The sequence below is a fragment of the Eubalaena glacialis genome, chromosome 1 (assembly GCF_028564815.1).
Source record: "Eubalaena glacialis isolate mEubGla1 chromosome 1, mEubGla1.1.hap2.+ XY, whole genome shotgun sequence".
NCBI classification, from domain to species: Eukaryota; Metazoa; Chordata; class Mammalia; order Artiodactyla; family Balaenidae; genus Eubalaena; species Eubalaena glacialis.
In genome coordinates this window covers 205,890,776-205,917,336 of record NC_083716.1, presented here as the reverse complement: position 1 = coordinate 205,917,336, position 26,561 = coordinate 205,890,776, and the positions used below count along the sequence as shown (strand labels likewise).

Sequence of the window (26,561 nt, the reverse complement as noted above, 5' to 3'; positions counted from 1 at the left end):
AGTACTAGCAGGTAGCTCTGGTTCAGTCTCCTATGGGGTCACTGCTCCTTTCCCCTGGGTCCTGATGCACACACTACTTTGTGTGTGCCCTCCAAGAGTGGAGTCTCTGTTTCCCTCAGTCCTGTCAAAGTCCGGCAATCAAATCCCACTAGCCTTCAAAGTCTGATTCTCTGGGAATTCCTCCTCCCATTGCCAGACCCCCAGGTTGGGAAGCCTGACATGTGGCTCAGAACTTTCATTCCAGTGGATGGACTTCTGTGATATAATTGTTCTCCAGTTTGTGAGTCACCCACCCTGGGGTTATGGGATTTGATGTTATTGTGATTGTGCCCCTCCTACCGTCTCACTGCAACTTCTCCTTTGTCTTTGGATGTGGGGTATATTTTTTGGTGAGTTCCAGTGTCTTCCTGTCGATGATTGTTCAGCAGTTAGTTGTGATTCCGGTGCTCTCACAAGAGGGAGAGAGTGCACGTCCTTCTACTCTGCCATTTTGAACCTATCTCCCTGAATTTTTAAATGTATATGATACCCTATTAAGGAAATTTATAAAATTAAGGCAATATATAAAATTACATATAGCACCCAAAGTAAGAAATAACATGTAGGCAGGAGAGAAATTAATCCATAAAATGTGTTCCACACTTTTATGTTATTGTTGAGATACAAATTTCTCTCTGAACTTTATAGCAGCCAAATACAAAGAGGCATAGATTAGTCATGTGATTTTCAGATATCCTTAAGATAGAACAAATCAACTTCTCAGGTGAAGCACGACTGTTTCTAATACTGAGACATTAGAACTAATTTTCTTTCCTGGGTCCTTATAAGAGGAGCCATCATTATTACAGTACCATTTACACTCTTCAGCAATGTATGAAAGTGCCTGTTTTCCTGACAGTCTTACCAGCAGTTAGTTCTCTAATCAATAAACTTTTCACTCTTTCCCACATTGTCTTTTCTAAAGGTACTACTTTAGCCTTCTCTTGGAATGTGGGTTTAATGAAGGGCTGAGCCCCAGGCCTCCTTTTCCCTTCCCTTTACATGCACTCCCTAGAAAAATCTCTTCTATACCTTTTCCTTATGGCTATTATTCCTTATTGATGGACCAAAACTTTGTTTTCTCTTTTATATCTTGTTATGCCTTAATCCAAAATTGCTGGTGTAGATTAGCAGTTCCAGAAGAGTGGCTTAAGGCAACTCACCAAGCCTGTTTTTTTTTCTCCTCGACTCTAGTTCTGCATTAGTTAGGAAGAATGAGCTTTACCAGTTGACAGTTTCAATTTTCCTTTTATTAAAAATGTATTACTTGGGGCTTCCCTGGCATTCCAGTGGTTAAGACTCCACGCTTCCACTGCTGGAGGTGCAGGTTTGATCCCTGGTCGGGGAAATAAGATCCCGCATGCCATGCAGTGCAGCCAAAAAAAAAGTATTACTTGCTCATTTTGAAAACCTTAGAAAATACAGAGGAAGTACAAAGGGGAAAGTCACTTTAAGGTACTGTAATAAAATAGTGAATATTAATAAGATAATGGAGGCACTATCCCTCCACACACATACAAGTCTGGTCCAGGTCACAATACTTTATGGTCCAAAGATGAATTAAACAAAAACAACATTTATTCAGTGCTAGGATGTGCCAGGCACCATTCTAAACACTTTGATGAAAGTGCCACAATTCAATATTCAGTTAATACAAGTGTCTGATAAGTAGTTATTCTTCCTATTTAAGAAAAGGAAAGTTCATCTGTCCAAGGTCACAGAGCTAGTAAATGGTAGAGCTGAGATTGAACCCAGACACTCAGGCTCACAGACTTGTGCCAAGGCCGCTGTGGAGTTGGGAAGGAAGGGGAGATTTGACCTCAGTAGAGCTAGATAACTAACAGGCAAATTAAATCCATGAAAGAATTGAGTCCTAATACCCTAGGTATCCATAGTTATAAATTAACTTTTCTCCTACATATATACAATGGTTCTAATTGTGTACTATCCTTAATTATGTACCATTCTCTGGAGAAATGAGAAAATAGTCTTTCTGTGGTTCATATGAGGAACCTCAATTGAGAAAAGCTGGTTTGGACCATAATAAAGTAGAAGAGGCTCCCAAAATACAGAACTTAAAAATATTTTAGTTCCTTCCTCCCAACCACTGTGGAAAAAAGTGGCCAGGTAACTTAGGAAGAAATCAGTATTTTGTTAGACTTACTTGAAATTATTTTATGATTTAATGTTATTTTAAACTACATGGGAGAGGGTAGAAATAAGTCTTTTGTGTTTAGGGTCTCTAAAGGTCTAACTGTGGCCCTAGGTCATAATCCAAATAGGATGGATATAATCTGTGGTAACAGCCCTAGTTTTGTTCAAGATGTTATATCAGAAAGGGGTGGTACTGACTTTTAAAACTTGAAGGGCCAATCACTTTTGGCACTTTGTCTTAGGGAACAATGTTTAGTACACACTGAATGATGAAAACTTTTTTTTATGGCAGATTATGTTAACCAGTACAAACTTAGGTTCTGAATCACTGTATAATTTAACTAAAAAGCACTATTACATTCAAAAAGATTAATCACAGGATTTTAAGAAATCTATAGACATTAATTTATTATCAACTGCTATAAATAATGGTGTTATGCACACTGTAAAATTATTTCTGAATTGAAGATTATAGTCTATATCTAGTTTCCCAGAACTTGAATTACTGTATACACATTTTTTAGGGCTTACTCTGCCAAATCTTTCACTGCTAATTTGTGTGTGATTTATGAAGGCCTCATCCCTGGTTCAAGAAAATCCTGCAGATAAAATACCTTCTGGTTACCATATTCTTTTATTCCTAGATGCTAAGAGGTAATCACTTTTGTTTCTTGAGCATGATTAAAATCAATTGATATCTTTAAATATCTCTCAGTAGAACTTACTTGCTGAGGCATCTGCCACTGACATTCTAGACCTACTATACCCTTATCAATGTGTGTTTAATGCATAACATCTAGGTCATTTCATATCTGACAAAAATTTATTGCCAGTTTTCATTCTCCCTAGCTCAGTGGTTTTCACCCCTAGCTGAACATTAAAATCATCTGGGAATTTTTTTTTTTTTTTGGCTGCACTGGGTCTTCCTTGCAGCACACGGGATCTTTGTTGTGGCCTGCGGGGTTGCGGCATGGGGACTCTTAGTTGCGGCATGCATGCAGGATCTAGTTCCCTGACCAGGAATCAAACCCAGGAGCCCTGCATTGGGAGCTCAGAGTCTTACCCACTGGACCACCAGGGAAGTCCCTGGGAATTTCTTTTTTAAATTCTGATGAACAGGCCACATTCAGGCCCTCTGGAATTGGGATGTGGCATCAGTAGTTTGTTTGTTTTTTTTTAAATAAATTTATTTTATTTTTGACTGCGTTGGGTCTTCATTGCTGCATGCAGGCTTTCTCTAGTTGTGGCGAGTGGGCGCTACTCTTTGTTGCAGTGCGTGGGCTTCTCATTGAGGTGGCTTCTCTTGTTGTGGAGCACGGGCTTTAAAGTGCAGGCTCAGTAATTGTGGCGCACTGGCTTAGTTGCTCCACGACATGTGGGATCCTCCCGGACCAGGGCTCGAACCTGTGTCCGCTGCATTGGCAGGCGGATTCTTAACCACTGAGCCACCAGGGAAGCCCAGCATCAGTAGTTTTAAAAGCTCCCCAGGTAATTCTCATGTGTAGTCATCATTGAAGACTCTCTTTAATCCTATGACAATCTTCTGGCATTCATACCTAAACTTTCCTTCTTCCATCCAGAACCACTGACTCAGTAAGAATGTTTTCCTAAAGAAATATGTAAAACAGTAACGACAATATAAGAAAGGCAGTAATCCATTCCATAAAAAAAAATATTCATTCATATCAATGTTGCAATTTGCCTTCTCTATTACCTTAATCAGGTCATTGAACACTATGGGCATCAATACAATTTCATTGGCCCCAAACTTAAGCCCCCAACACTTTGAGGTCCTTGTACTTCTTGGCCTGCCCTAGTTCTATTCCTTTCAGTTTCTGTCCCAAAGCTTTATCACTTTAAGTATCACTTTCTCAGCAGCCTCAACTCTTGCTTCCTCCATAAAATGGAGGTCATCAAGCTAGAACACTCTTAACTTCCTCTTCTCACCTACCACTTCAAAGAACAACTATATCTGCAACTATCCTCATCCCCTTGCTGCCTGCCTCAGAAGATGAAGTATCTCACTTAAATTCTTATTGTACTCAACATCTCTGGGTAATTCTTAATTTTCCCCCTTTGGATTTAATCTATACGCTAATGACCCCTAGATCTCTCTCTCTCTCTCTCTCTCTCTCTCTCTCTCTCTCTCGACCTTGACCTCTTGAATGAATTTCAAACTCATATCCAACTGTTTGCAGGATGTTTGAATATCCCTCAGGCACTTCAAAGTCAAGATGCCTCAAGCTAAACTCAATTCTTCTACTCCTTCCCTCTATTTGTAATCTCTCTTTCATAGCACAATTGGGAACTTATACCCAAGCAACCAAACCAGAAACCTGGGAATTATATCTTTCCTCTCCCTTACCTCTATAACCTGTCTCCAAATCTTGCTGACTTTGCCTTTTTTTTTTTTTTTTTGTAAATCCATCATTTCCTCTCAACTTTTACTACTACAGCTCAAATTCATGTCTTATTTCATATCCACACTGCTTTGATAGCCTCCTAACTAGAGCCCGTGCTCCTCTCAAATTTATCTTCCTTTAGTGATTAATATAAAACTCCTATCAATTATTCAGTGGTTCCACCACAGAGGATACATTCTGTGTTCTTTAGCCTGGCCTTTACTTCTCCCATCACATCTCCTATCATTCTTTTTTTAAAAAGATTTATTTATTATTTATTTATTTATTTTATTTATTTTTGGCTGTGTCAGGTCTTAGTTGCAGCATGCAGGATCTTCGTTGAGGCATGCAGGATCTTTCATTGCAGCGCGCAGGCTCTTTGACATGGTGCTCAGGCTTCTCTCTAGTTGTGGCGTGCAGGCTCCAGGGCATGTGGGCTCTGTAGTTTGCGGCACGCGAGGTTAGTAGTTGTGGCATGCGGGCTTAGTTGCCCCATGGCATGTGGGATCTTAGTTTCTTGACCAGGGATTGAACCTGCATCCCCTGCATTGTAAGGCGAATTCTTTACCACTGGACAACCAGGGAAGTCCCTCTCCTATCATTCTTACTTACACTTAAGGTTTAAGTAACACCAAACTTTGTATTACCACACCCAGTTTGTATTACCATATTTTCTTCCTGAAATTCCTTCTCCACCCCTGTTCTCTACCGTTTAAAGTTGGAATGGCCTTTACTCTGCTACCCCACCCTCTTACTCACTTACCCACCAGGCTGAGCTAAATGGTATTTGTCCTAGCAGTTCTCAGTAAATTCTATCTTTGCACTTAACACCTTAGTATTGAAATTATCTGATTCCTTCTACCCAACTAGAATCTTAAGGGTAAGGGACATACCTGGGCACTATCTATGTTCCTGGTACAGGTAGGCGCTCAGAGTTCATTGAATAAACTGAACAGTTCAAAAAAGAAGACCCAAAGACAAAATGGATTTTTTCAAACAGCAAAAGTATCAATATAAAGCTTTTCATAAGACTGGCAATAAAAACAAAAGTTAATTGAGTTTCCCAAATTTAGGAACGAATGCAAATATCTCTTAACTTGTCCGCAAGAACTACCTGGTCCTGGTTGATTAACCTAGATCTTTCACTGACATCTATGCAGCTATTTAAGTTATATTTCAATTTGCAACATAGGAACTGGTATTCTTGAATTTGATCTTCTAAAATATGGTTTGGGTAAAAACTCTTGTTTGAATATAAAAATAATTAAACTTGAAAAAATGATTTCACATTTTTTAACTCAGTCATCTTCCTGAGGAAGAAATACATAAAGACATTCTGATTTGTTGTGCTGACAAATGAGATCATTGGTGAAGAAAAATGTGCAGCTGATATCTTGATGCTCAGTCTGCTGTTTAAAAATTAAAACTTTAAGTTATTTTTTCTTTAGAAATCTAAACTTGATGACCCACATTCTTTTTTATATTCCTTCTTTTATAGATATAAAGTCTTTATCTCTGAGGTATTTTTAATTACAGTTCAGAATAAATTTTCTTCTGGTTCCTACATAGTCTTTTTGCTCCTGGTCTATTTGTTTTGTCTCCTTCAGAATTGAGGCTTTATTCAAAAGTTTGGTGAAGCAAAAATTGACTGGAAAGTCGGCTTGCAGGGGCAGGGAGTATCAGCTAGCAGGTTTCAATGTGGATCAACAGATCAACTGGCTTTTCCCATTGGGGTCTCTTCATCTTCTGATTAGTCTTCTGAAGAAGAAGTGTTTAAATAAATGACTAGTTGCCAGTGCTCTCTGGGAGCCAAACAATAGAAAATTCCTAGTCTCCCACATAGTCTTCCAGTTCCACCCCCACCCCCAAATTCAGTATGACTTCTCATTTCTACTCTGTTGGGTCTCAATCCTCTGGTTCACCTTGTAAACACCTGCTATTATGCTAAGTATGACAAGAGATCTAGGATCTAATTGTTCCTTGTTTCAGACTTTGACCAGTCCTCCAGTTCTCAGTCCCATTCTCCTCTTCTGACTTCAGAGGTTCCTGTACACTAATTCCTGAGACTAACTGGAGTTCTGGGACAGGAACAGACTTACTGTCGTCATCCTTTGCTGGCCTGGGTTTCAGCTTACTCTGCTTTGCCTGATCACCATACATCTTCCAAAATTTTATTAACTTATCTCACTTCCTTTCCTGTTCTTTTGTGTGTATGTTTATACTTAAAAAAATTTTTTTGACTCTGTTATTTTAGTGGCATTTCAAGACAGTGTTCAATTCACCATGTTTAATCAGATTCTATTAGAGACTTTTAAAGCCTGGCCCTAAATTTCAAACTATAACCCAATTAACTGCTGGCATCTCTGCCCCCTTAAGATATACACAAAATTGACTTGGTCCTCTCTTTCTCTTGGAAAAATCTAATGTTCTACACAAAATGTGTGTGAATACATGCGGGAGTTGCCATTTTATGATCGCCTCTATCTTCAACTTCCTACCACTTCTGAATTCTGGATCTCCATTCTGAATGGTATGGCTCTTTGTTTTTATCTAGCCTAGTATCAATCTAGAAGGGAAACTCAGCTCCTTCCCTCTATTTTCCACACATATACCATTAAAAACAAAATCACACCAACTCCTCTGAGTTTGCAGAAGACTTTAGTGAAGATTTGAGGGGGAGATGGAAGAGAGTTTACATCATAGAAACATAAAGAACATATTAGTTGAATATTAAATACTCCCAGATCTTCACATTTTTAAGAACTTTTCAAGCACTTCACCGTTAACTGTTGGCTACGTTTTCTTTCATCTTCTCTCTACTCAACCCCCCAAATTCTTTATCTCCAATGTAGAGAAAATTACCTTTCTCTTTTGTTTTCTTAAATCCTGCTAACCAAAATGGAATACTGAGCTATCCAAGCTACAACCATTTCCATTTCCCAATCTGATGTCCTAAACAGCTTCCAAAATGGTGTGATTCCATCTGTCTCTTCCTTCCCTCTGCTCCCACTCTTTACCTCCTTTATCCAGAATGATCTTTCAATACAAATCTGACTAGTGCCCTAAGGGCCAAACTAGCCCTTCATAACAACAGATCCAACTTTGGCACTTGCCTCTTGGCCCTTTATACACCCACTATATTGATTTGGGCCTTCTACCTGGAAAACTTCACCCCTCCTCTTTTTCTGGCTTAAAGCTACTCAATCCTCAGGTTTCAGTTTAAATATCTCTTCCTCCAAGAAATTGTTCCTGAATCCTGCTGTACTTTAATTAGATACTCCTGCCAGTGGTTCGATAAACACTGGACTTCCCAAATCGTAGCATTTTCCTCTATATTGTCTGTTCAGTATCTTCCCGTATAGGATCTACTGTGAGGGCAGAGACCGTGCTCAGCTCGCTCAAAAGTGTAACGTTATTATCTTGTACGCAGGTTTTGTTTTGAATGAATGAATGAATCCAAATAAAATCGTATTATTAGTGGGTAACACTGTTATCCCAGCAGGTTCATTCCTTTTCTTCCTCATTATCTTTTTCCTCAGCTTTCTCCGCGTCTATTCCTTCTGTTTTCCCTGTATCTTCATCCTATTAGCAGTCTAATTCCCATCTCCACATTCAGTGCCCCAGCCGTAATTCTCTTCTTACCAGAGAGCATTGCTCCCCGCCTCCCCACCCCAGACCCCTGAGATGCACTTGATCCTACGTTTCACGGCAAATGAGGTAAAGTTGTAAATAAATAAATAAATAAATAAATAAATAAATAAATAAACTCAAATTCATTCCCATTATCTTTTTCCTCAAAAGAAGGTATAAAGAGAAACCAATGAACGCTTTCAAGATTGCGTCAAGACAGAGAGAGCCCACTCAGCCCACTCCAACTCCTCCAGTTTCCTCAGATCTAACCAACACTTCCTTCTCCCTTCACCGGAAACGGAAAGAGGAAAAGCAAAGCCCAGAACCCAGCGCTTAGGGATTCGTTTTCTTCGGGTTTCTTGTGGGCGAGGTCATCAGGCCGGCGCCGACTGGCGGGCAGAGCCGTCGCTCTCAGCCAACTCCACCTCCTATTGGCTCCCTGGGGCTCCGCCTCCTGAGCAGGGCGGGAGATTCGGTGTGCAGCAGGGAGGCTGCCCATCCCCCCCCGCCGGCCTCCTGAGCGCCCCTGCTCGACCCTGCGACCCGGCAACCCTGCTTCTGCACTGCCTAAAAGAATTTGGCCTTTCCCGCTGGGGCCGAAGCCGCCTTTCCAGCGGCGACCATTCAGCGGGGTAGCGTCCGGCAGGCACGAGGCGGCCGCCGCCGCGCCACCCGGAGACCTGGCGGTGCGTGGTTGGGCGGCGGGGCAGCCTGCCTCCCTCTCCTGCTTAGCTCGGGGCTTGTGAGGTGAGTCCAGGTGCACCCAGTCCCCGGCCTTCGCCTCAGCACTCCGGGCAGGGTCGCTGCGCCTCCCTCTCTGCCCTCCCCAGGCTGCCTCCGGCCCCGCCGGGCTGAGGACCCTCGGCTGGCCGAGCACGGCCAGCTGGTCAGTTGCGCGAGGCCCAGACTGAAGTCAGTAAATACTTGTTGGGGTGAGAGGCTCCCTCTTTAAAGACCGTTCCTCTGTCCAGCAGTGATGGGCCTTCTGTGCAAGGGGTGTCTGTTACCAACGTATCTGTTTCCCGGCGCGATGAGCCTTCTGCGTGCAGAGGGAGAACTGTAAAAATCCATACCGAAAGTAGTAAGGTGTCCTGGGAGAGGAGCAGGTACAATGAGGGCTGAGGAGGAAGAGATCTTGTCCCAGAACTACCACTGGAGCGAGAACCCTTTGATGTCATCCCAGCCTGGAATCACCAAATGAATCCTCCTAACTGAACACAGTCACCCTGGGACAGTGCTTGGTTGTAAAATGTTGATAAATCAGGCTCCTTTGGTAGAGCTTTTTAAGTTAAAACAAGTTGATGCATTACTTTTCGCTTTACAGCTGAAATCCTAATAGAACCACTACACCTTCCCCTAGTTAAATTGCAATCTGAAGAAAAATAGCATGGCCCTACACCTTTGTGTGATGGCACTGCACATTAAATGGGCATCATTCATTCAGCATTTATTGAGCACTTTTTCTGTTAGATGTGCTGACGAAAATTGATCAGTAGTCGATCTAAGGAAGAAGTGGAAAATTTTATTTGAGCCAAACAGGGTTATAACTCCGAGAACAGCCTCTCAGAAAGCTCTAAGAACTGTTCCGTTTGTTAGAAGTCAAAGCACTGTTAGATGTTTTTGAGACTGTGGGCTGTACATTAAATGGCATATTATTGACGGTTTACACAATCCAAATCTACACATACAAAGCAAATAGTGGGTCATGGGTCATCGTGGCCCCTTACAAGATAAGAAGGAAGTTATCTCCTAAAGAGGTCTGGTTAATGCAGATGCGCAATACACACTAAAGTGGAGGGAGGAGGCCCAAATAGGCAAAGAAAAATTTTATGTTTATGTTTAAATATGTTTTAAATCGTCTTGCCATAAAATATGAATTTTATTTCGTCAGACATTAGTTGGGATATGGAGTTGTACAAGAGATCTGCATGGTTAAGTTGAAATTTAAAGTAAAAATACCCATAGTAAGGAACCTAGTTAGCATTTTCATAGGCCAAGCACAGGGTCGCATTTAATTGTCACAACTTTGTCCAAAGTCACACAGTTGTAAGTGTGGAGTTAAGATCGGAACCCAGGTTTATCTGATATTAAAATTGGTGCATAGCCACTAAACTATACCACCTTCTTTTTTTAAAGGATTATGTTTTTTTTTAATTTTAGCAAATCTTTTATTTGCTCTCAAAGGAGAGTGTATTGTGTTAACGCTCATTTGGTGCTGCTGTATTACCTTGTTAACTCCTTGAAGAGAGTCTACTTAAAAGTAAGTACCAAGACAGTGCCTTGAAGAGTAAGTGGTCACTAAATATTTTCATTTTATTATGAGATTGTACTGGGGTTTTTTTGTTTTTGTTTTCAGAAAATGTTGGAGAAGAAGGAAGGAAAGGTTTCTTTCAAGGTTTTTGTAGAAATTTCAATTTTTTGATTCTGTACTGTATAATAAGATGCCTTAAAATCTAGAAAAGGAAATTACGTATAAATGCATTTGGCTACAAACAAGACTAAGTTAGGCTGCCTCTGTCCAGACAATTCTTACATAAAATACCATACGGAAATTGCCTAGGACAATATTAAGTTGTCTAGAATATTTGTTTTTAAATTTTCCTTGAAAATCTTTTTTTTTCCCCCTGAAGGGACTACTAAACTTTTGCTAATAAGAGGTAATGTAACTGACCTTTACTCCTTTTGATTGCCAGGAAGCTAAGAGCCCAAATTCTTTGTATGATTTTATTTTCTGCCTTTCTTTATATTTTCCCTGATCCAGATTCCCTATTAGTGTGTATAGTTTATCATTTGTTGTATTGCACTGCTTATTGTCATTGCTTCAAATCCTTTGTAGAACACAGCAGTATATAGTTTTAAATAATGTAGACTATGCTTCTCTTAAACGTATGCTTGATAGAACTAGTGATGTTTAACCTAATGAACTAGAAACCTAGAGGAACTGTAGAAGTTCTTGGATATTTGAACCGCTGTGTGGGAGAATGACTAAACATATTATGAATAGTTTCCAGAGGTCAAGACAAGCATTTAGGATAACAGATTTGTATTTAATGGCAGGAGAAGTGTGTCATTTAATAAAATGATCAGGGTCTTTGGAATTAGTCAAACTTGGGTTTCAGCCCTAACACACTTTCTAATTGTGTGAATTTGAGTGAGTAATTTAATCTTTAACCTCAGTTTACTCATCTGTAAATTGGGGGAATTATATATATTTTAACCATCTCAGAGAATCTGCGGATTTATTGATCTGGTATATGTAAAAGTGCCTAATACAGTGCCTGACAAACAGCCCCTTAAAAAAACTTTATTTTATACAGATAGAAATTGTGTTTCTTAATTTTGTATAAATGTCACATAGATGCATTAAACTTCTTCTCTAATGCACCCAATTCCCCATAATAAGAAGCAGTATCATGACCAGAAGGTTGGTCCAAATGGATATGTTCTACTGGCAGTGGCCATATAAATTATAGATGAAGTTTAATCTTTGTACACAAAGTATAAACCTAATGGAATTGTTGTGAGGATTAAATGAGAATACATATAGAATATTCAGAAGTGTGTCTAGCACATAGTAAGTGCTCACATTTTGGCCTCCCTCCACCTACTTGCCCCCACAAGTTAGATCTTCTCAGTCTCTAAGGCTCCCTGGCCAAAATGGTAATGGTCATTTTGCCCTTTACTGTGCCATCATAACAACTTTGGCTTTGTAAGATCTGCCTTTATCTACTCATCTTGTTTGTTAAAACTCATGAACTTCTTTGGTTGCTTTTGTTTTCCTATTAGCTGGCCTGACTGAGTTCTTTTTCCAATTACAGGTGACTACTTGAATTTCCCAGCTGCAGAATATGTAGTACCTTTAAAGGTAAATGAAAACTGAGACAAATCATTTAAGTGTGCTAGTTACAAAAGAAAACTTGCCAACATTTAGTAAGTTATCTGCATGCAGATAACTGACTCATGGGGGACTCAATCAGTAGATCCTCTTGTCAGGGGAAAAGGCATAAATAGGATTTATGAGAGAGAGAAGAGAGAAAAAAATTCATTTTTTGAGTAAACTGATTAGCTGACAACTAGTTGGAATCGTTTATTTGTTTCAGGCATTAGCATTGTAAGTTCTGAAACTAAATTTTGTCAGCGTAGCCAGAGTTGATCAAACTTTTGCTTGCCAAATCTGAAATTTGTTCAGTGAAGAACTGACTCTAAAGTACTGGAAAGATTCATGCTTACTCTTTAGTTACTGAGATACCTACAAAGCCATATTCATGATTGTCAAGTTGTTTGGTGAGCATGCAATTTAATAGTAAAGGGGGATATTTGAAGATTATTTGATCCAGGCTTGGTACACCAGTGAAGCACACAGACTTCCCCCAGTGGACTATATCTTTCTAGTGGACAGATATGAAAATCCACCAAACCATTATTCTTTGTTTGGCTGCCCCTTTTCTAAACTCTCATGTATTAACCTCCCCCTTTCTAATAATGTTGTTATTCTGTATATTGGTTAGAGCTTTCTTTACAGGCAGAATTGTTTTCTTGTCATTATATTTTAGTTGCCTTGATTGGATTTGGCTTTTTGCTAATCTCAGGCACTTCTTCCTCTCTTCCATTTTTCAGATAAGAATTGAGTTACTTATTATCAAAAACACAATATTGATATAATAATGAATAATGTATTTTTCATACTTAAAGACTTTTAAAACTATTATGCAAATACATGTATTCATTATGTGAATGTTTATTTGGCTGTTGATATGAATTTTTCATCACTTTTGAGTGCTTTATTGCTTTTGTTTAGGTTGGCAATGATGAGCAAGCTGGAATCAAAGGAAGATAAGATGCTGGAGGTTCAGTTTGTGGGAGATGATGATGTTCTTAATCACATTCTTGATAGAGAAGGAGGTACTGAATGATTATACAATTGAAGGGATGCTCATATAATGGTTATGTATTATTTCACTTTAAAAATAATTTAATCTATTTTGAAAATACAGCACAGAATATTTGATCTAGTAAGACTGCAAATAAACCTTAATTTTTAGTTTATTCCATTCAAAATGTTTTGAAAATTAAAAATAATAAAGCCTCATCTAATGTGAAATGCTTAGTAGTGGTGGTAAGTGATAACCACCCATTGTAATTAAAATGTGTAGTTATTTTGACCCCCCAAAATATATAATTTCAAGGTTTTGTTTTTTTAACTTATAAACTGTGGAAGAGAGATCTGTACTTGAATCAAAGAGAAAACACTGAATTTTTTTCCAGCTTTTAAGTAATGACTATATAATAGTATAGTTTATTTATTTAAATGTAGTGTTTAGAAAGAATTTATACCTGTCATGTTCTAATTCTTTGGATGTTCTTATAGGAGCTAAAATAAAAAAGGAGCGAGCCCAGCTTTTGGTCAACACAAAAAAAATAATAAAGAAGCCAGAATATGATTTGGAGGAAGATGACCAGGAAGTTTTAAAAGATCAGAACTATGTAGAAGTTTTAGGACGCCATGTTCAAGGTATTTGTGGGGTTAGGGGTGTGGTGGTTGTTGGAGTTGGGAGTGTACGCTCATATTTCTGTGGGTGGCCGAAATTGCTTTGCAGGATACATAAAGGTAGTCTGGTAGGTTAGGCAACATTGTGCTACAATTTTTTTCCCAATTTTTTTTTTAATATTTATTTATTTATTTTGGCTGCGCCAGGTCTTAGTTGTGGCATACAGGATCCTCGTTGTGGCATGTGGGCTCTTGGTTGTGGCATGTGGACTCTTAGTTGCGGCATGTGGGATCTAGTTCCCTGACGAGGGATCGAACCCGGGCCCCCTGCACTGGGAGCACACAGTCTTACCCAGTGGACCACCAGGGAAGTCCCTTTCCCAATTTTTTAAATTGTAAGATACCCATAACATAAAATTTACCATCTTTACCATTTTTAAGTGTACAGTCCAGTTATATTAAATACATTCATAATGTTGTGCTACCATCACCATCATCCACCTCCAAAACTTTTTGTGTGGTGTGCTATATTATTTTATTTCTCATCAGAAGAGCATTGCTTCAGGGCTTCCCTGGTGGCGCAGTGGTTAAGAATCCGCCTGCCAATGCAGGGGACGTGGGTTCAAGCCCTGGTCCAGGAAGATCCCACATGCCGTGGAGCAACTAAGCCTGTGCGCCACAACTACTGAGCCTGCGCTCTAGAGCCCATGAACCACAACTACTGAGCCCGTGCACCTAGAGCCCGTGCTCCACAACAAGAGAAACCACCACAATGAGAAGCCCACGCACCGCAGCCAAGAGTAGCCCCTACTCACTGCAACTGGAGAAAGCCCGTGCCCAGCAACAAAGATCCAACACAGCCAAAAATAAATAAATAAAATAAATAAATTAAAAAAAAAAAAAAGAAGAGCATTGCTTCAGATTTTTTCTCTACAGTTGGAAAGGTTGGAAGCACTGAGTTTCTACTGTAGGTTTTTTAATCTATACATAGTTCTTTTTTTTTTAAAAAAAAACCAGTCTGGTGCTTAAATATTTTTAGAAAGATAGTCTACAGACCAAGCACTCTAAAGTTATTTTTTTAAGATATCTGTACTTTTAACTAATTTGAAATAATTTCATAAAGCAAGTCACTTTATTATTACCTTGATCTTCTTTACAGAAATAGTTAGAAGGAAGATTCCAAGAAGTAATGTGTTCCAACCTAGGCATACTAGTGTTATGTTTTTTTACACCTAAGCCAGATTCCTGCCAGATTGTGCTTAAAAAATCTTAGTCTTGAATTATAATTTACTTAGGGCTCAAAGAGCACAGATTTATATTAGGGTGCAAGGAGCATAGACATACTTCAGTTGACTTAAAAAAATAAAGATCAAGGAACAAAATCAGTATTGTTGGGCACTAGGGGCATTGGAGCTGGGAGCATGTTAGGAAATGCGAGACTTTGCTTTCACATATCTCCTGGTCTCCCTCATGTCATCTCTGTGCATCAATTCTGTTCTCTCTATGCCACCTGTCTCCCTCACGTACATGTCTTTTACTCTCTCATATTTGACTTATAAATGGCCACTGTGACTACTCCCAACCTTTTTGTCACCTCTTGAGTGATACTGCTTCTGGATTTGTTCCCAGTGTTAAATGATATGATATACAAAACAACCATTGTCCCTCAGTAGGCTTACTGGACAGAGCATATTCTTGTTTTTTATTTATTTATTTATTTATTTTTGGCTGTGTTGGGTCTTCGTTGCTGCACGCAGGCTTTCTCTAGTTGTGGCGAGCGGGGGCTACTCTTTGTTGCCGTGCGCGGGCTTCTCATTGTGGTGGCTTCTCTTATTGTGGAGCACGGGCTGTAGGCGTGTGGGCTTCAGTAGTTGTGGCACGCGGGCTCAGTAGTTGTGGCTCACAGGCTCTAGAGCGCAGGCTCAGTAGTTGTGGCGCAGGGGCTCAGTTGCTCCGCGGCATGTGGGATCTTCCCGGACCAGGGCTCGAACCCGTGTCCCCTGCATTGGCAGGCGGATTCTTAACCACGGGCGCCACCAGGGAAGCCCTTAGGGCATATTCTGAATAGAACTTTGGATTCTTGACTATTGTGTTAGACCTAAGAAGACATTGAAAACAATATTTTTTCTAAGTGTTTTCTTTAAAATAGTTTCTTACTGTAATGGTAGTACATATCTGTAGTAGAAACTCAGTGCTTCCAACCTTTTTCTCGTAACGGCACCCACAGCAAATGATATTTGGAGGCACACTGAAATAAAGAGGAAAATTTGGGATTTCCCCGGTGGTCCAGTGGTTAGGACTTGGCGCTTTTACTGCTGTGGTCCAGGTTCAATCCCTGGTGCAGCCAAAGAAAAAGAAAGAAAAAAGAAAAGAGGAAAATGCTCCAGACCAAGGATAAATGCCTTGGGCTTCTGACCCCTGTTCCCACCCCCTTTGCAGGCCCTGACTGCATCCTCAGAGGCCTGAGAGGATCAATACTCAGCACACCTGTAACCCATGTCTTTAATTTCTGCACACTGGTTGGGGAACTTTGCTTTAAAGCTGTATTTCTCAACCTTTTTAAATTATTATCCCCTAAGGAACCTTTCTAGACTTTTTCTCCTTATCACCCCCCACCCATGAAATTTTAATACTACATATATGCTGTATATCTCTTTATGTACTAAGATTCTTTGGAGGGCAACAGACCATTGCAATATCTAAGATGTTTTCCACACTCCCCCTCCTCCCACCAAGAGCCATTTCCGTTGCATCAGGAGCAGTATTATTCCTGTTGAGAATGCATGCTTTAAGAACATGAACCTGGGACTTACCTGGCGGCGCAGTGGTTAAGAATCTGCCTGCCATTTAGCTATCAGGAACAATGTTGCTATGAATATACATCTATCCTGGTACACACATGTACTAGTTTTTCTAGAATATATCCCAAGTAGTGGAATTTCAGGGTCATAAGATGTGGGTGTCTTCAACTTTACTGGATAAGGCCAAGCTGTTTTTGTGGTTGTTTAACCTGTGGTCTCTTAAAAGTTCATAGAGTCTGTCATACAGACTGAAGTAAGTCAGAAAGAGAAAAACAAATATCGTATATTAACGCATATATGTGGTATCTAGAAAAATGGTACAGATGAACCTATTTGCAGGGCAGGAATAGAGACACAGATGTAGAGAACGGACATGTAGACACAGGGGAAGGGGAGGGTGGGATGACCTGGGAGATTAGGAGTGACATATGTACACTACCATGCATAAAATAGATGGCTGGTGGGAACCTGCTGTATAGCACAGGGAGCTCAGCTCGGTGCTCTGTGATGACCTAGATGGGTGGGATTGGGGGGTGTGGGGGTGGGAGGGAGGTCCAAGAGGGAGGGGATATATGTATGCATAGAGCTGATCCACTTCGTTGTACAGCAGAAACTAATACAACATTGTAAAGCAATTATACTCCATCAAAAAAAAAAAAAAGTAAACTGAAAAAAAAAAAGAATCCACCTGCCAATGCAGGGGACACGGGTTTGAGCCCGATCCAGGAAGATCCCACATGCTGCGGAGCAACTAAGCCCATGCGCCACAACTACTGAGCCTGCGTTCTAGAGCCCGCGAGCCACAACTACTGAGCCCGTGCACCACAACTACTGAAGCCCGCGCGCCTAGAGCCCGTGCTCCGCAATAAGAGAAGCCACTACAGTGAGAAGCCCACTCACTGCAAGGAAGAGTAGCCCCTGCTCGCTGCAACTAGAGAAAGCCCACGTGCAGCAACAAAGACCCAACGCAGCCAAAAATAAATAAATTAATTAATTTTTAAAAAAAGAACATGGACCTGTTGACAGTTTGGTGTGTATCTGTCTGTCTGCACATGCATGCACACACCTAAGTTTGTCTCGAGTCCAGGAAATGGGGCTGTTCATTTGGCTATGGGCATGTACGACAGAGGAGCCCGTAACTTACAGTTAAGTCTTGCAACCGTGACTTTTCCTGTTTTGCTTTGTTTTTTCTTATTTACCAAAATGTGTATGGGGTGGAGAGTGGTGTTTCAGATAAGGTGTAGGAAGGAGAGTTTTCTTATTTTTTTTTAATTAAAATGTGTGTTTTTATTTATTTATTTATTTATTTATGGCTGTGTTGGGTCTTCGTTTCTGTGCGAGGGCTTTCTCCAGTTGTGGCAAGCGGGGGCCACTCTTCATTGCGGTGCGCGGGCCTCTCACCATCGCGACCCCTCTTATTGCGGAGCACAAGCTCCAGACGCGCAGGCTCAGTAATTGTGGCTCATGGGCCCAGTTGCTCCGCGGCATGTGGGATCTTCCCAGACCAGGGCTCGAACCCGTGTCCCCTGCATTGGCAGGCAGACTCTCAACCACTGAGCCACCAGGGAAGCCCCCTTAGTTTTCTTTTAATGTTTTCTTTAAGGAAGAAAAGGTGACATCTATTACCATCTTCTTTAACTTTATTTGAGATACTGAACGATAAGCTTCTGCCTAATCCTTAATTACAAACAGAAGACAATAAGGATTTTTTTTTTTTTTTTTGGCAACACATCTTACTTAGTTCTCCAACCAGGGATCGAACTTGTGTCCCCTGCAGTGGAAGCACTGAGTCTTAACCACTGGACCACCAGGGAAGTCCCGATAAGCATTACTTTTAAAACACAGAGAGACATTTCACAAAGAATCTTAAGGAATATTTAAAAGGAAAAAAACTTTTCAACAAGGACCTTTAAATACTTTATTAATCAATCCCTTTACTTACTATTGAAGTATAAGCTGCTTCTTAATAAGCAACACATATCTTGACATACCTGGCATAACTCTTATATTCTATTAATCCATTCACTCTGGTGAAAAATCATTGCATGGAGGTGCTAGGTGATCTCAGGCATTAAACAGAAGGTTTTCTGAAAGATCTCCCCCAATCAGACAGGCGTCCTCAAGAGCAATTTGTCTTATTGATGCTTCCCTTAAACAATTGATTTGTTTTTTAATTTTGTGAACAGAATAATTCTTTAATTGATTATAAGTTGGCTGTTAGAAAATTCTGAGACAAATATGTGGTCTATCCATAGTATTTTTAAGAATTTGTTTATTTATTTTTGGCTGCGTTGGGTCTTCATTGCTGTGTGCGGGCTTTCTCTAGTTGCGGCGAGCAGGGGCTACTCTTCCTTGTGGTGCACGGGCTTGTCATTGCGGTGGCTTCTCTTTTTACGGAGCACGAGGTCTAGGCGTGCGGGCTTCAGTAGTTTTGGCTTGCGGGCTCTAGAGTGCAGGCTCAGTAGTTACGGCCCACAGGCTTAGTTGCTCTGCGGCATGTGGGATCGTCCCAGACCAGTGCTTGAACCTGTGTCCCCTGCATTGGCAGGAGGAGTCTTAAGCATTGTGCCACCAGGGAAGTCCCAATCCATAGTATTTTTAATTTAGCCTTATTCAGAGTTCCATTTTTGAACTTAAGGATGATGTCAGATTTTTAATTGTGGTTAAATTAAAAATCTATTTTTTAAAATTGTGGTAAAAAAATATTGTGGTAAGATATACATTAATATAAAATTTACCATCTTAACCATTTTTAAGTATATAGTTCAGTATTAAGTATATTCACATTATTTTACAACCGATCTCTAGAACTCTTTTCATCTTACAAAACTGAAATTCTGTACTCAATTAAACAACTGCCCAGTCCCCCCTCCCCCCAGCCCCTGGAAGCCACCATTCTACTTCCTTTGACTCTATGAATTTGACTACTCTAGGTACCTCATATAAGTGGAATTGTACACTATTTGTCTTTTTGTGTTTGCCTTATTTCACTTAGCATAATGTCCTCAAGGTTCATCCATGTTTAGCAAGTGTCAGAGTTTCCTTCCTTTTTTTTTTTGAATTTCCTTCCTTTTCAAGGCTGAGTAATATTGCATTGTATGTATATACCACATTTTGTTTATCTGTTTATCTGTTGATGGACATTTGGGTTGCTTCAGCCTTTTGGCTATTGTGAAACTAATGAGAACATACTGTATAGCAGAGGGAACTCTACTCAGTGCTCTGTGGTGACCTAAATGGGAAGGAAATCCAAAAAAGAGAGGCTATATGTATATGTATAGCTGATTCACTTTGCTGTACAGTGTAATAATGCTACTAGGAATATGGGTGTACAAATATCTCTGTGAGATCTTGATTTGAATTCTTTTGGGAATATTCCCAGAAGTGGAATTGCTGGATCGTATGGTAATTCTATTTTTAATTTTTTGAGGAACCACCATACTGTTTTCCATAGCAAGTACATCATTTTGCATTTCCACCAACAATGCACAAGGGTTCCAGTTTCTCCACATTCTAACCAACACATGTTGTTCCTGTTGTTGTTGTTTTTTTAATAATAGCCATCCCAATGTGTGTGAAGTAGTAGTGTTATTTCTTTCTAAATTTAACATATTGTTAAATTCTTAGAGATTATTCTCTGGACAAAAAAAACTCTAATAACTGAATAATAATATATTCTAACTTATAAATAATACATAGTTTCCTCTGTTAGACTTCTGAATTATTTCTAAGTTTTTATTATTATAACTAATGTAGTAGTGATTACCCTTGAACATAAATCTTTGTTCAGATGTCTTATTTTTTTCATCAGAGATTCTTCAAATAGAATTACTGGTGAAAGTATATGAGCTTAATTAAAAAAAAAAGTATATGAACTTTATAAGGCTTACATATTGCTAAATTACTTTCTAGGAAGATTGTATCAACTAGTATTAAGATCCCTCATCAGCATTAAACATTTTTTCTTTTATTTATTAACCATTTTAACTTCTTCTGTGAATTGTATGTTCATAGTTATTTTGGTATTGTCTATTTTGAGTAATTTTAAAACTATTAAAAAGTTTTATTTATGTATTATACTAAATCCCTGTTGGCCAGTGTGATTAGAGCCATTGTTAATTGGTCAGTTTATCAAAATATCAGAACAAGGAAATCATAAAAATAATTATATACTCTAAACATTTTGTTTTACATATAAACATATATGTAGATATTTATGTATCATTGTCTTTTCTTTAAATATAAATTTGCCAGTCAGCTGGTTGAAGAACAGCAGCACCTTTTTGTTCTGGTTTTGGGTTTTTTTAGATAGCATATCCATAATGTATTATCTAGGATTTCAAGTTTTATTTCCTTCCATTAGATTGATCATTTAAAGACACTTCTGATGCAGTCTGAATGTCGTGTGCTTTTATGTTTTTCAATTTTTTTCTTATATCTTTTATGGTTTCTCATCCATACCTAATTTGAAATCAGTTGTTTTAGTTAATAACTTTTATCAAGTCTTTCTAAAGCATTTAATTTAGTTTACATAGAAACTACTTGATATTTTTTATTCATATTTTGTCTGTGTGCCAGACATTTAATTTACATAATTACAGTAACAAGTTCTCCATAAACAGACTTATCCATATGTGTATATTATAGATATATGATAGAGGTAGCATTGCAGATCACTAGGCTAAGGATGAACTGGTCAATAAATAGTGTTGGAACAATTGAGTATCCTTATGAAAAAAAGAAATTGGATTCCTAACTGCCATCATAAACAACTTAATTACCTTAATTAAAGATTTACACATGAAAAGCAAATTTTAAATGCTTTTACAAGAAAATATAGGAGAATATGGCTTTGGTCTTAATTATAGAAGAATTTCTTTAAAAATGTGTAATCAAAAGAAAAGATTGACAAACTAATTAAAATTGAGAACTTCTCAAGAAGACAAACCACAGCTAGGAGAAAATATAGCAAAAGACATATCTATTAAAGAACTGTTACCCAAAATATACAAAAAGCTCTTAAAACTCAACAATAGGAAAACGAACAACCTGATTAAAAAATGGGCAAAGGACCTGGACATCTCACCAAAGAAGATACACAGATGGCAGATAAGCGTATGAAAAGATGTTCAACATTATATGTCATTAAGGAATTGCAAATTCAGACAACAGTGGGATACCACTACACATCTATTAGAATGGCCAAAATCCAGGACTTCCCTGGCAGTCTAGTGGTTAAGACTTCACCTTCCAATGTGGGGGGTACGGGTTCGATCCCCGGTCGGGGAGCTAAGACCCCACATGGCTCACAGCCAGAAAACCAAAACAGAAAACAGAAGCAATATTGTAACAAATTCAATAAAGACTAAAAAAAATGGTCCACATCAAAAAAAAAAATTAAAAAAAAAAAAAAAGAATGGCCAAAATCCAAAATATTGAGAACACCAAATGCTGACAGAGATGTGGAGTAACAGGAACCCATTTACTACTAGTGGGAATGCAAAATGGTACAGCTCCTTGGAAGACAGTTTGGCAGTTTATTACAAACTAAACATATTCTTACCGTGTGACTTAGCAGTTGTGTTCCTTGGTATCTACTCAAATGAGTTGAAAGCTTTTGTCCACCCAAAAACCTGCACACACAGATGTTTGTAGCAGCTTTGTTCATAATTGCCAAGGCTTAGAAGCAACCAAGAAGTCAACCAAGGATAAATAAACTGATACATCCATGCAGTGGGATATTATTCAATGCTAAAAAAAATAATAAGTTATCAATCTATGAAAAGACATGGAGGAGCCTTAAATGCATATTGCTAAATGAAAGAAGTCAATCTGAAAAGGCTACATAACTGTATGATTCCAACTCTATGACGTTCTGGAAAAGGCAAAACTATACAGACAGTAAAAAAAGACATTGCTTGCCAAGGGTCGGGGGCAAGGAAGGGATGAATAGATGGAGTACAGAGGATTTTTAAGGCAGTGAATCCATTCTGTATGATACTATAATGATGGATACATGTCATCATACTTTTGTCAAAACCTATAGAATGTACAACAGCAAGAGTAAACCGTAGTGTAAACTATGGACTCTGGGTGATAATGAAGTGTCAACATAGGTTCATCGATTCTAACAAATGTACCACTCTGGTTTTTTTTTTTTGTTTGTTTTAATTTTAATCATTTATTCATTTTGTTTGTTTTTTTACAAATGTACCATTCTGGTGTGAGATATTGATAATGGGGGGAGGCTGTGGATATGTAGGGCAGGAGATACATGGGAAATCTCTGTACCTTCCACTTGAGTTGGTTGTGAACCTAAAACTGCTGTAAAAAATAAAGTCTGTTTTTTAAAAATTCAGTACTTCTCTTCATCAAATGACATTATCAAGAAGTGAAAAGACAAGACACAGGATAGAGAAGATATTTCTTCTTCTGGAAATAAGAAACCCGTAAAAAGGTGTTAAGCTTCATTAGTGACTAGGGAAAGGAAATTAAAATGCCTTTCCCCGTGAAATTCATTTTGTACCCACTAGATTGGCAAAGATTAAGGAGTTTAGATAATACCAAGTGTTCGTGCATATACACACCAATGGGAACTCTTAAGCAGTAAAGGGAGCAAACACTGACTTTGGAAAAGTTTGGCACTTTAATAAACTCATTAAAAGTTTGGGGACTTCCCTGGCATCACAGTGGTTAAGAATCTGCCTGTCAGTGCAGGGGATGCAGGTTCAATCCCTCGTCCGGGAAGATCCCACATGCCACGGGTCAACTAAGCCCGTGCGTCACAACTACTGAGCCTGTGCCCTAGAGCCCACGAGCCACAACTACTGAGCCCGCGTGCCACAACTACTGAAGCCCACATGCTCTAGGGCCTGTGTGCCACAACTACTGAGCCCACGTGCTGCAACTGCTGAAGCCCACATGCCTAGAGCCCATGCTCTGCAACAAAGAGAAGCCACCACAATGAGAAAACTGCGCACCGCCGCAAAGAGTAGCCCCCACTCACCGCAACTAGAGAAAGCCCGCTGGCAGCAATGAAGACCCAATGCAACCAAAAAAATTTAAAAAAAGTTTGGCACAATAATAAACCCATTACATGTTAACATAAATTACATGTATTTTGATGAAAAACATCTATTTCAAAAAATTATTGAAGAGGGCATAGTTTTACATTTTTGCAAATCTCTTTAATGTCTGACCTAATAGAAGACAGCTGGATTTTCATATCTGCTCACTCATTCTGTTAGCTGACAGGGTGGTGATGTCACCACACATCATGTAGTTTCTGGATTACCTCAACATACACTCATGATTGAGGGTCCGAAAGTCAGATCTTGTCTTAGTGTTACTATGAAACAGTTTCAGCCTCAGGGACCTCAGAGACGCCCTACCCGCCACCCTGCAACAGACTACATTTTGAGAATCACTGTGATAGCAAGTAGACTACTAGCCATGAGTGTCCGGTATGTTGTAGGTAGCAGTTGTTATTTAAAGGGAGGATTAAAGAATGAAATTAAGTCAGGGTCTTAGTTGAGAGTAAGAGAACTTCTATCGTATAACAACTGTTTAAATCTCAACCTCAGGGCTTCCCTGGTTGCGCAGTGGTTAAGAATCTGCCTGCCAATGCAGGGGACATGGGTTCGAGCCCTAGTCCAGGAAGATCCCACATGCCGCAGAGCAGCTAAGCCCATGCGCCACAACTACTGAACCTGTGCTCTGGAGCCCACGAGCCACAACTACTGAGCCCGTGCTCCTAGAGCGCATGCTCTGCAACAAGAGAAGCCACTGCAGTGAGAAGCCCGCGCACCACAACGAAGAGTAGCCCCCGCTCGCCGCAACTAGAGAAAGCCCGTATGCAGCAACGAAGACCCCACGCAGCCAAAAATAAAATAAATGAAATAAATAAATTTATTTAAAAAAAAAAGCATAACTAATAAAGTCCCTTTTGTCCTCCCTCCTCAGGGGCAACTTCTATCATGAATTGAATGCATATCCCTCTAATCTGGAGTGTTTTTTAGTGGGCTTTTTATTGTTGTTGTGTTTGTTTATATATATTTTTGTGTATCTGTGAATAACATTTTTTCTGTGTTTTAAAATTTATGTAAACAGTATCATAGTCTACTGTGTATTTTAAATATCTTATTTATAAACATGTATTGTTAAACATTTATGCAAGACAGTGAGGGGTACAAATCCTAAGTTTTTGTTAAAATTCTGTCTTTTTTTTCCTGTTAATTAACCTCACCCATTTTTCCTAAATGTATGTTGCATTTTTCTTTCAGAATCCTTGAAAAATGGCTCTGCTACAGATGGTGGGAATAAAGTTTATTCTTTTCAGAATAGAAAACACCCTGAAAAGATGGCTAAATTAGGTATGTTGCTTTTCTGACTTCTGTAATCACTATTCACCTTTTCTAAGAAGGTGTATTTAACCACATTTCCCACTGTTATCACCGCATTGCATTCACTAAAAGAATGAATGAGGAATGTTATTTTATTTTCAAGCATACTTAAAGTTATTAGTTTTTTTCATGCTCAGATGTCTTCTGTTCTCAGCTAGGTTCTAAGGTTATAGTAGAGACCCTGTCTTAGATTCCTTCCCACAACATCTAGCATAGGCTCTTAACAAATTTTTGTTACGTAAACGAGTGACTTAAGTCACACAGAGGTATTCTGAATTTATTGAATAAGAGTTTTACACTGTATGTAGAAGAAAAGAGTTGTTCGTATTATAGAAAATTATTTATGTAAAATTGTTAGGAATGGGCTGTTCTAACATTTTTCTTACCCAGGTTACCACTTATACTAATTACACATGAATTACTGATTTTCAGAGAACTAAACTTAAATAAATTATATATAACATTAAAATTAAACTGGCAATTTAATTCTTTTTAAAAATTCAGGTGGCACTATTCTTGGATCCTGTGGCATGAGGGGTCATCAGTTTTGAAAGCTTTGAGGAAAGGAAATAACATGTGAAAGCACTTTAAAATTAAGGACGTCCATAAGTATATGGAAGTTTGGGAATACCAAAAAGTTAAGAGCAAGGGAATAATAATTAAGTACCTGGCAAAATGTAGTCGTTGTACAAGAGGACTTATAATCTATAATTATAGAACATCTATATATGTGTCTTAAGTGGTGTATTTTTATGCAGTCATTGTAGCCAGTGATCATTTAAACATTCAAAGTCAAATGAATGTCACACTTGTTGAGTGTTGACACTGATGAGGGACATATAAGAAGTAATTATAAGACCTGTGTTTCTGAACATAATACAATTTAAGCATTTGCAAAATTCAGTTTTTCTGAAAGGTATAATATTATATGCATCATTAATTTTGAACCTAACATGGTACATACAATAATTTACACTAATTGATGTGTTTCTTAGAGTTTATTATCTACATAAAGAAATTTAAAATGTTTTTGATACAAATGTACTTATTTACAAAACAGAAATAGACTCACAGACCTAGAAAACACACTTATGGTTACCAAAGGGAAAAGTGGGGGGAGGTTTAAATTAGGAGTCTGGGATTAACAGATACACACTACTATATAGAAAATAGATAAACAGCAAGGATCTACTTACTGTATAGCACAGGGAACTATACTTGATATTTTGTGATAACCTATATGGGAAAAGAATCTGAAAAAAATGGAATCACTTTGCTGTACACCTGGAACTAACACAACACTTTAAATCAACTATACTTCAATGAAAAATAAATTAATTTAAAAAAAAATTAAAAAATTTTTGATCTGTAAAAATGACTGAATTCTGTATAGGATCTCTGGGACACCAGAGGAAAATGCTAATATAATTACTAGAGGAAAGATCAGATAGACACCAAGGCCAAAGTGAAACCCTAAGGACAGTGAAGCATTGGAGAAGGAGAACTAATAGTGAAAAGAAAAATGGAACCTCATTGGAGTAATCAAATAGAAGTTCCCTGAGTGGATAGTCAACATGCACATAACTGCAATGATACATGTCTCATATCTATATGTGCTGTGAGGAACTTAAGTATTGTTATGATG

At 38.7% G+C, this 26,561-nt stretch overlaps 1 protein-coding gene across 2 annotated transcripts in view; it reads left to right on the top strand.

The window, feature by feature from the left end:
* Window positions 1-8,712: 8,712 nt before the first annotated feature.
* The window catches only part of ORC2 (origin recognition complex subunit 2), a 49,138-nt gene continuing 31,289 nt past the window's right edge, over window positions 8,713-26,561 (top strand). Inside the window, exons 1-6 of one of the 2 annotated variants that reach the window (XM_061203787.1) lie at window positions 8,713-8,972; window positions 10,386-10,485; window positions 12,044-12,090; window positions 13,024-13,127; window positions 13,594-13,737; window positions 24,797-24,886. In XM_061203787.1, the coding sequence (XP_061059770.1) occupies window positions 13,031-13,127; window positions 13,594-13,737; window positions 24,797-24,886 (331 nt within the window). In that variant the 5' untranslated portion in view covers window positions 8,713-8,972; window positions 10,386-10,485; window positions 12,044-12,090; window positions 13,024-13,030. The remainder of the gene's footprint in view (window positions 8,973-10,385; window positions 10,486-12,043; window positions 12,091-13,023; window positions 13,128-13,593; window positions 13,738-24,796; window positions 24,887-26,561) is intronic. The other variant, XM_061203793.1, reaches the window with a different exon arrangement.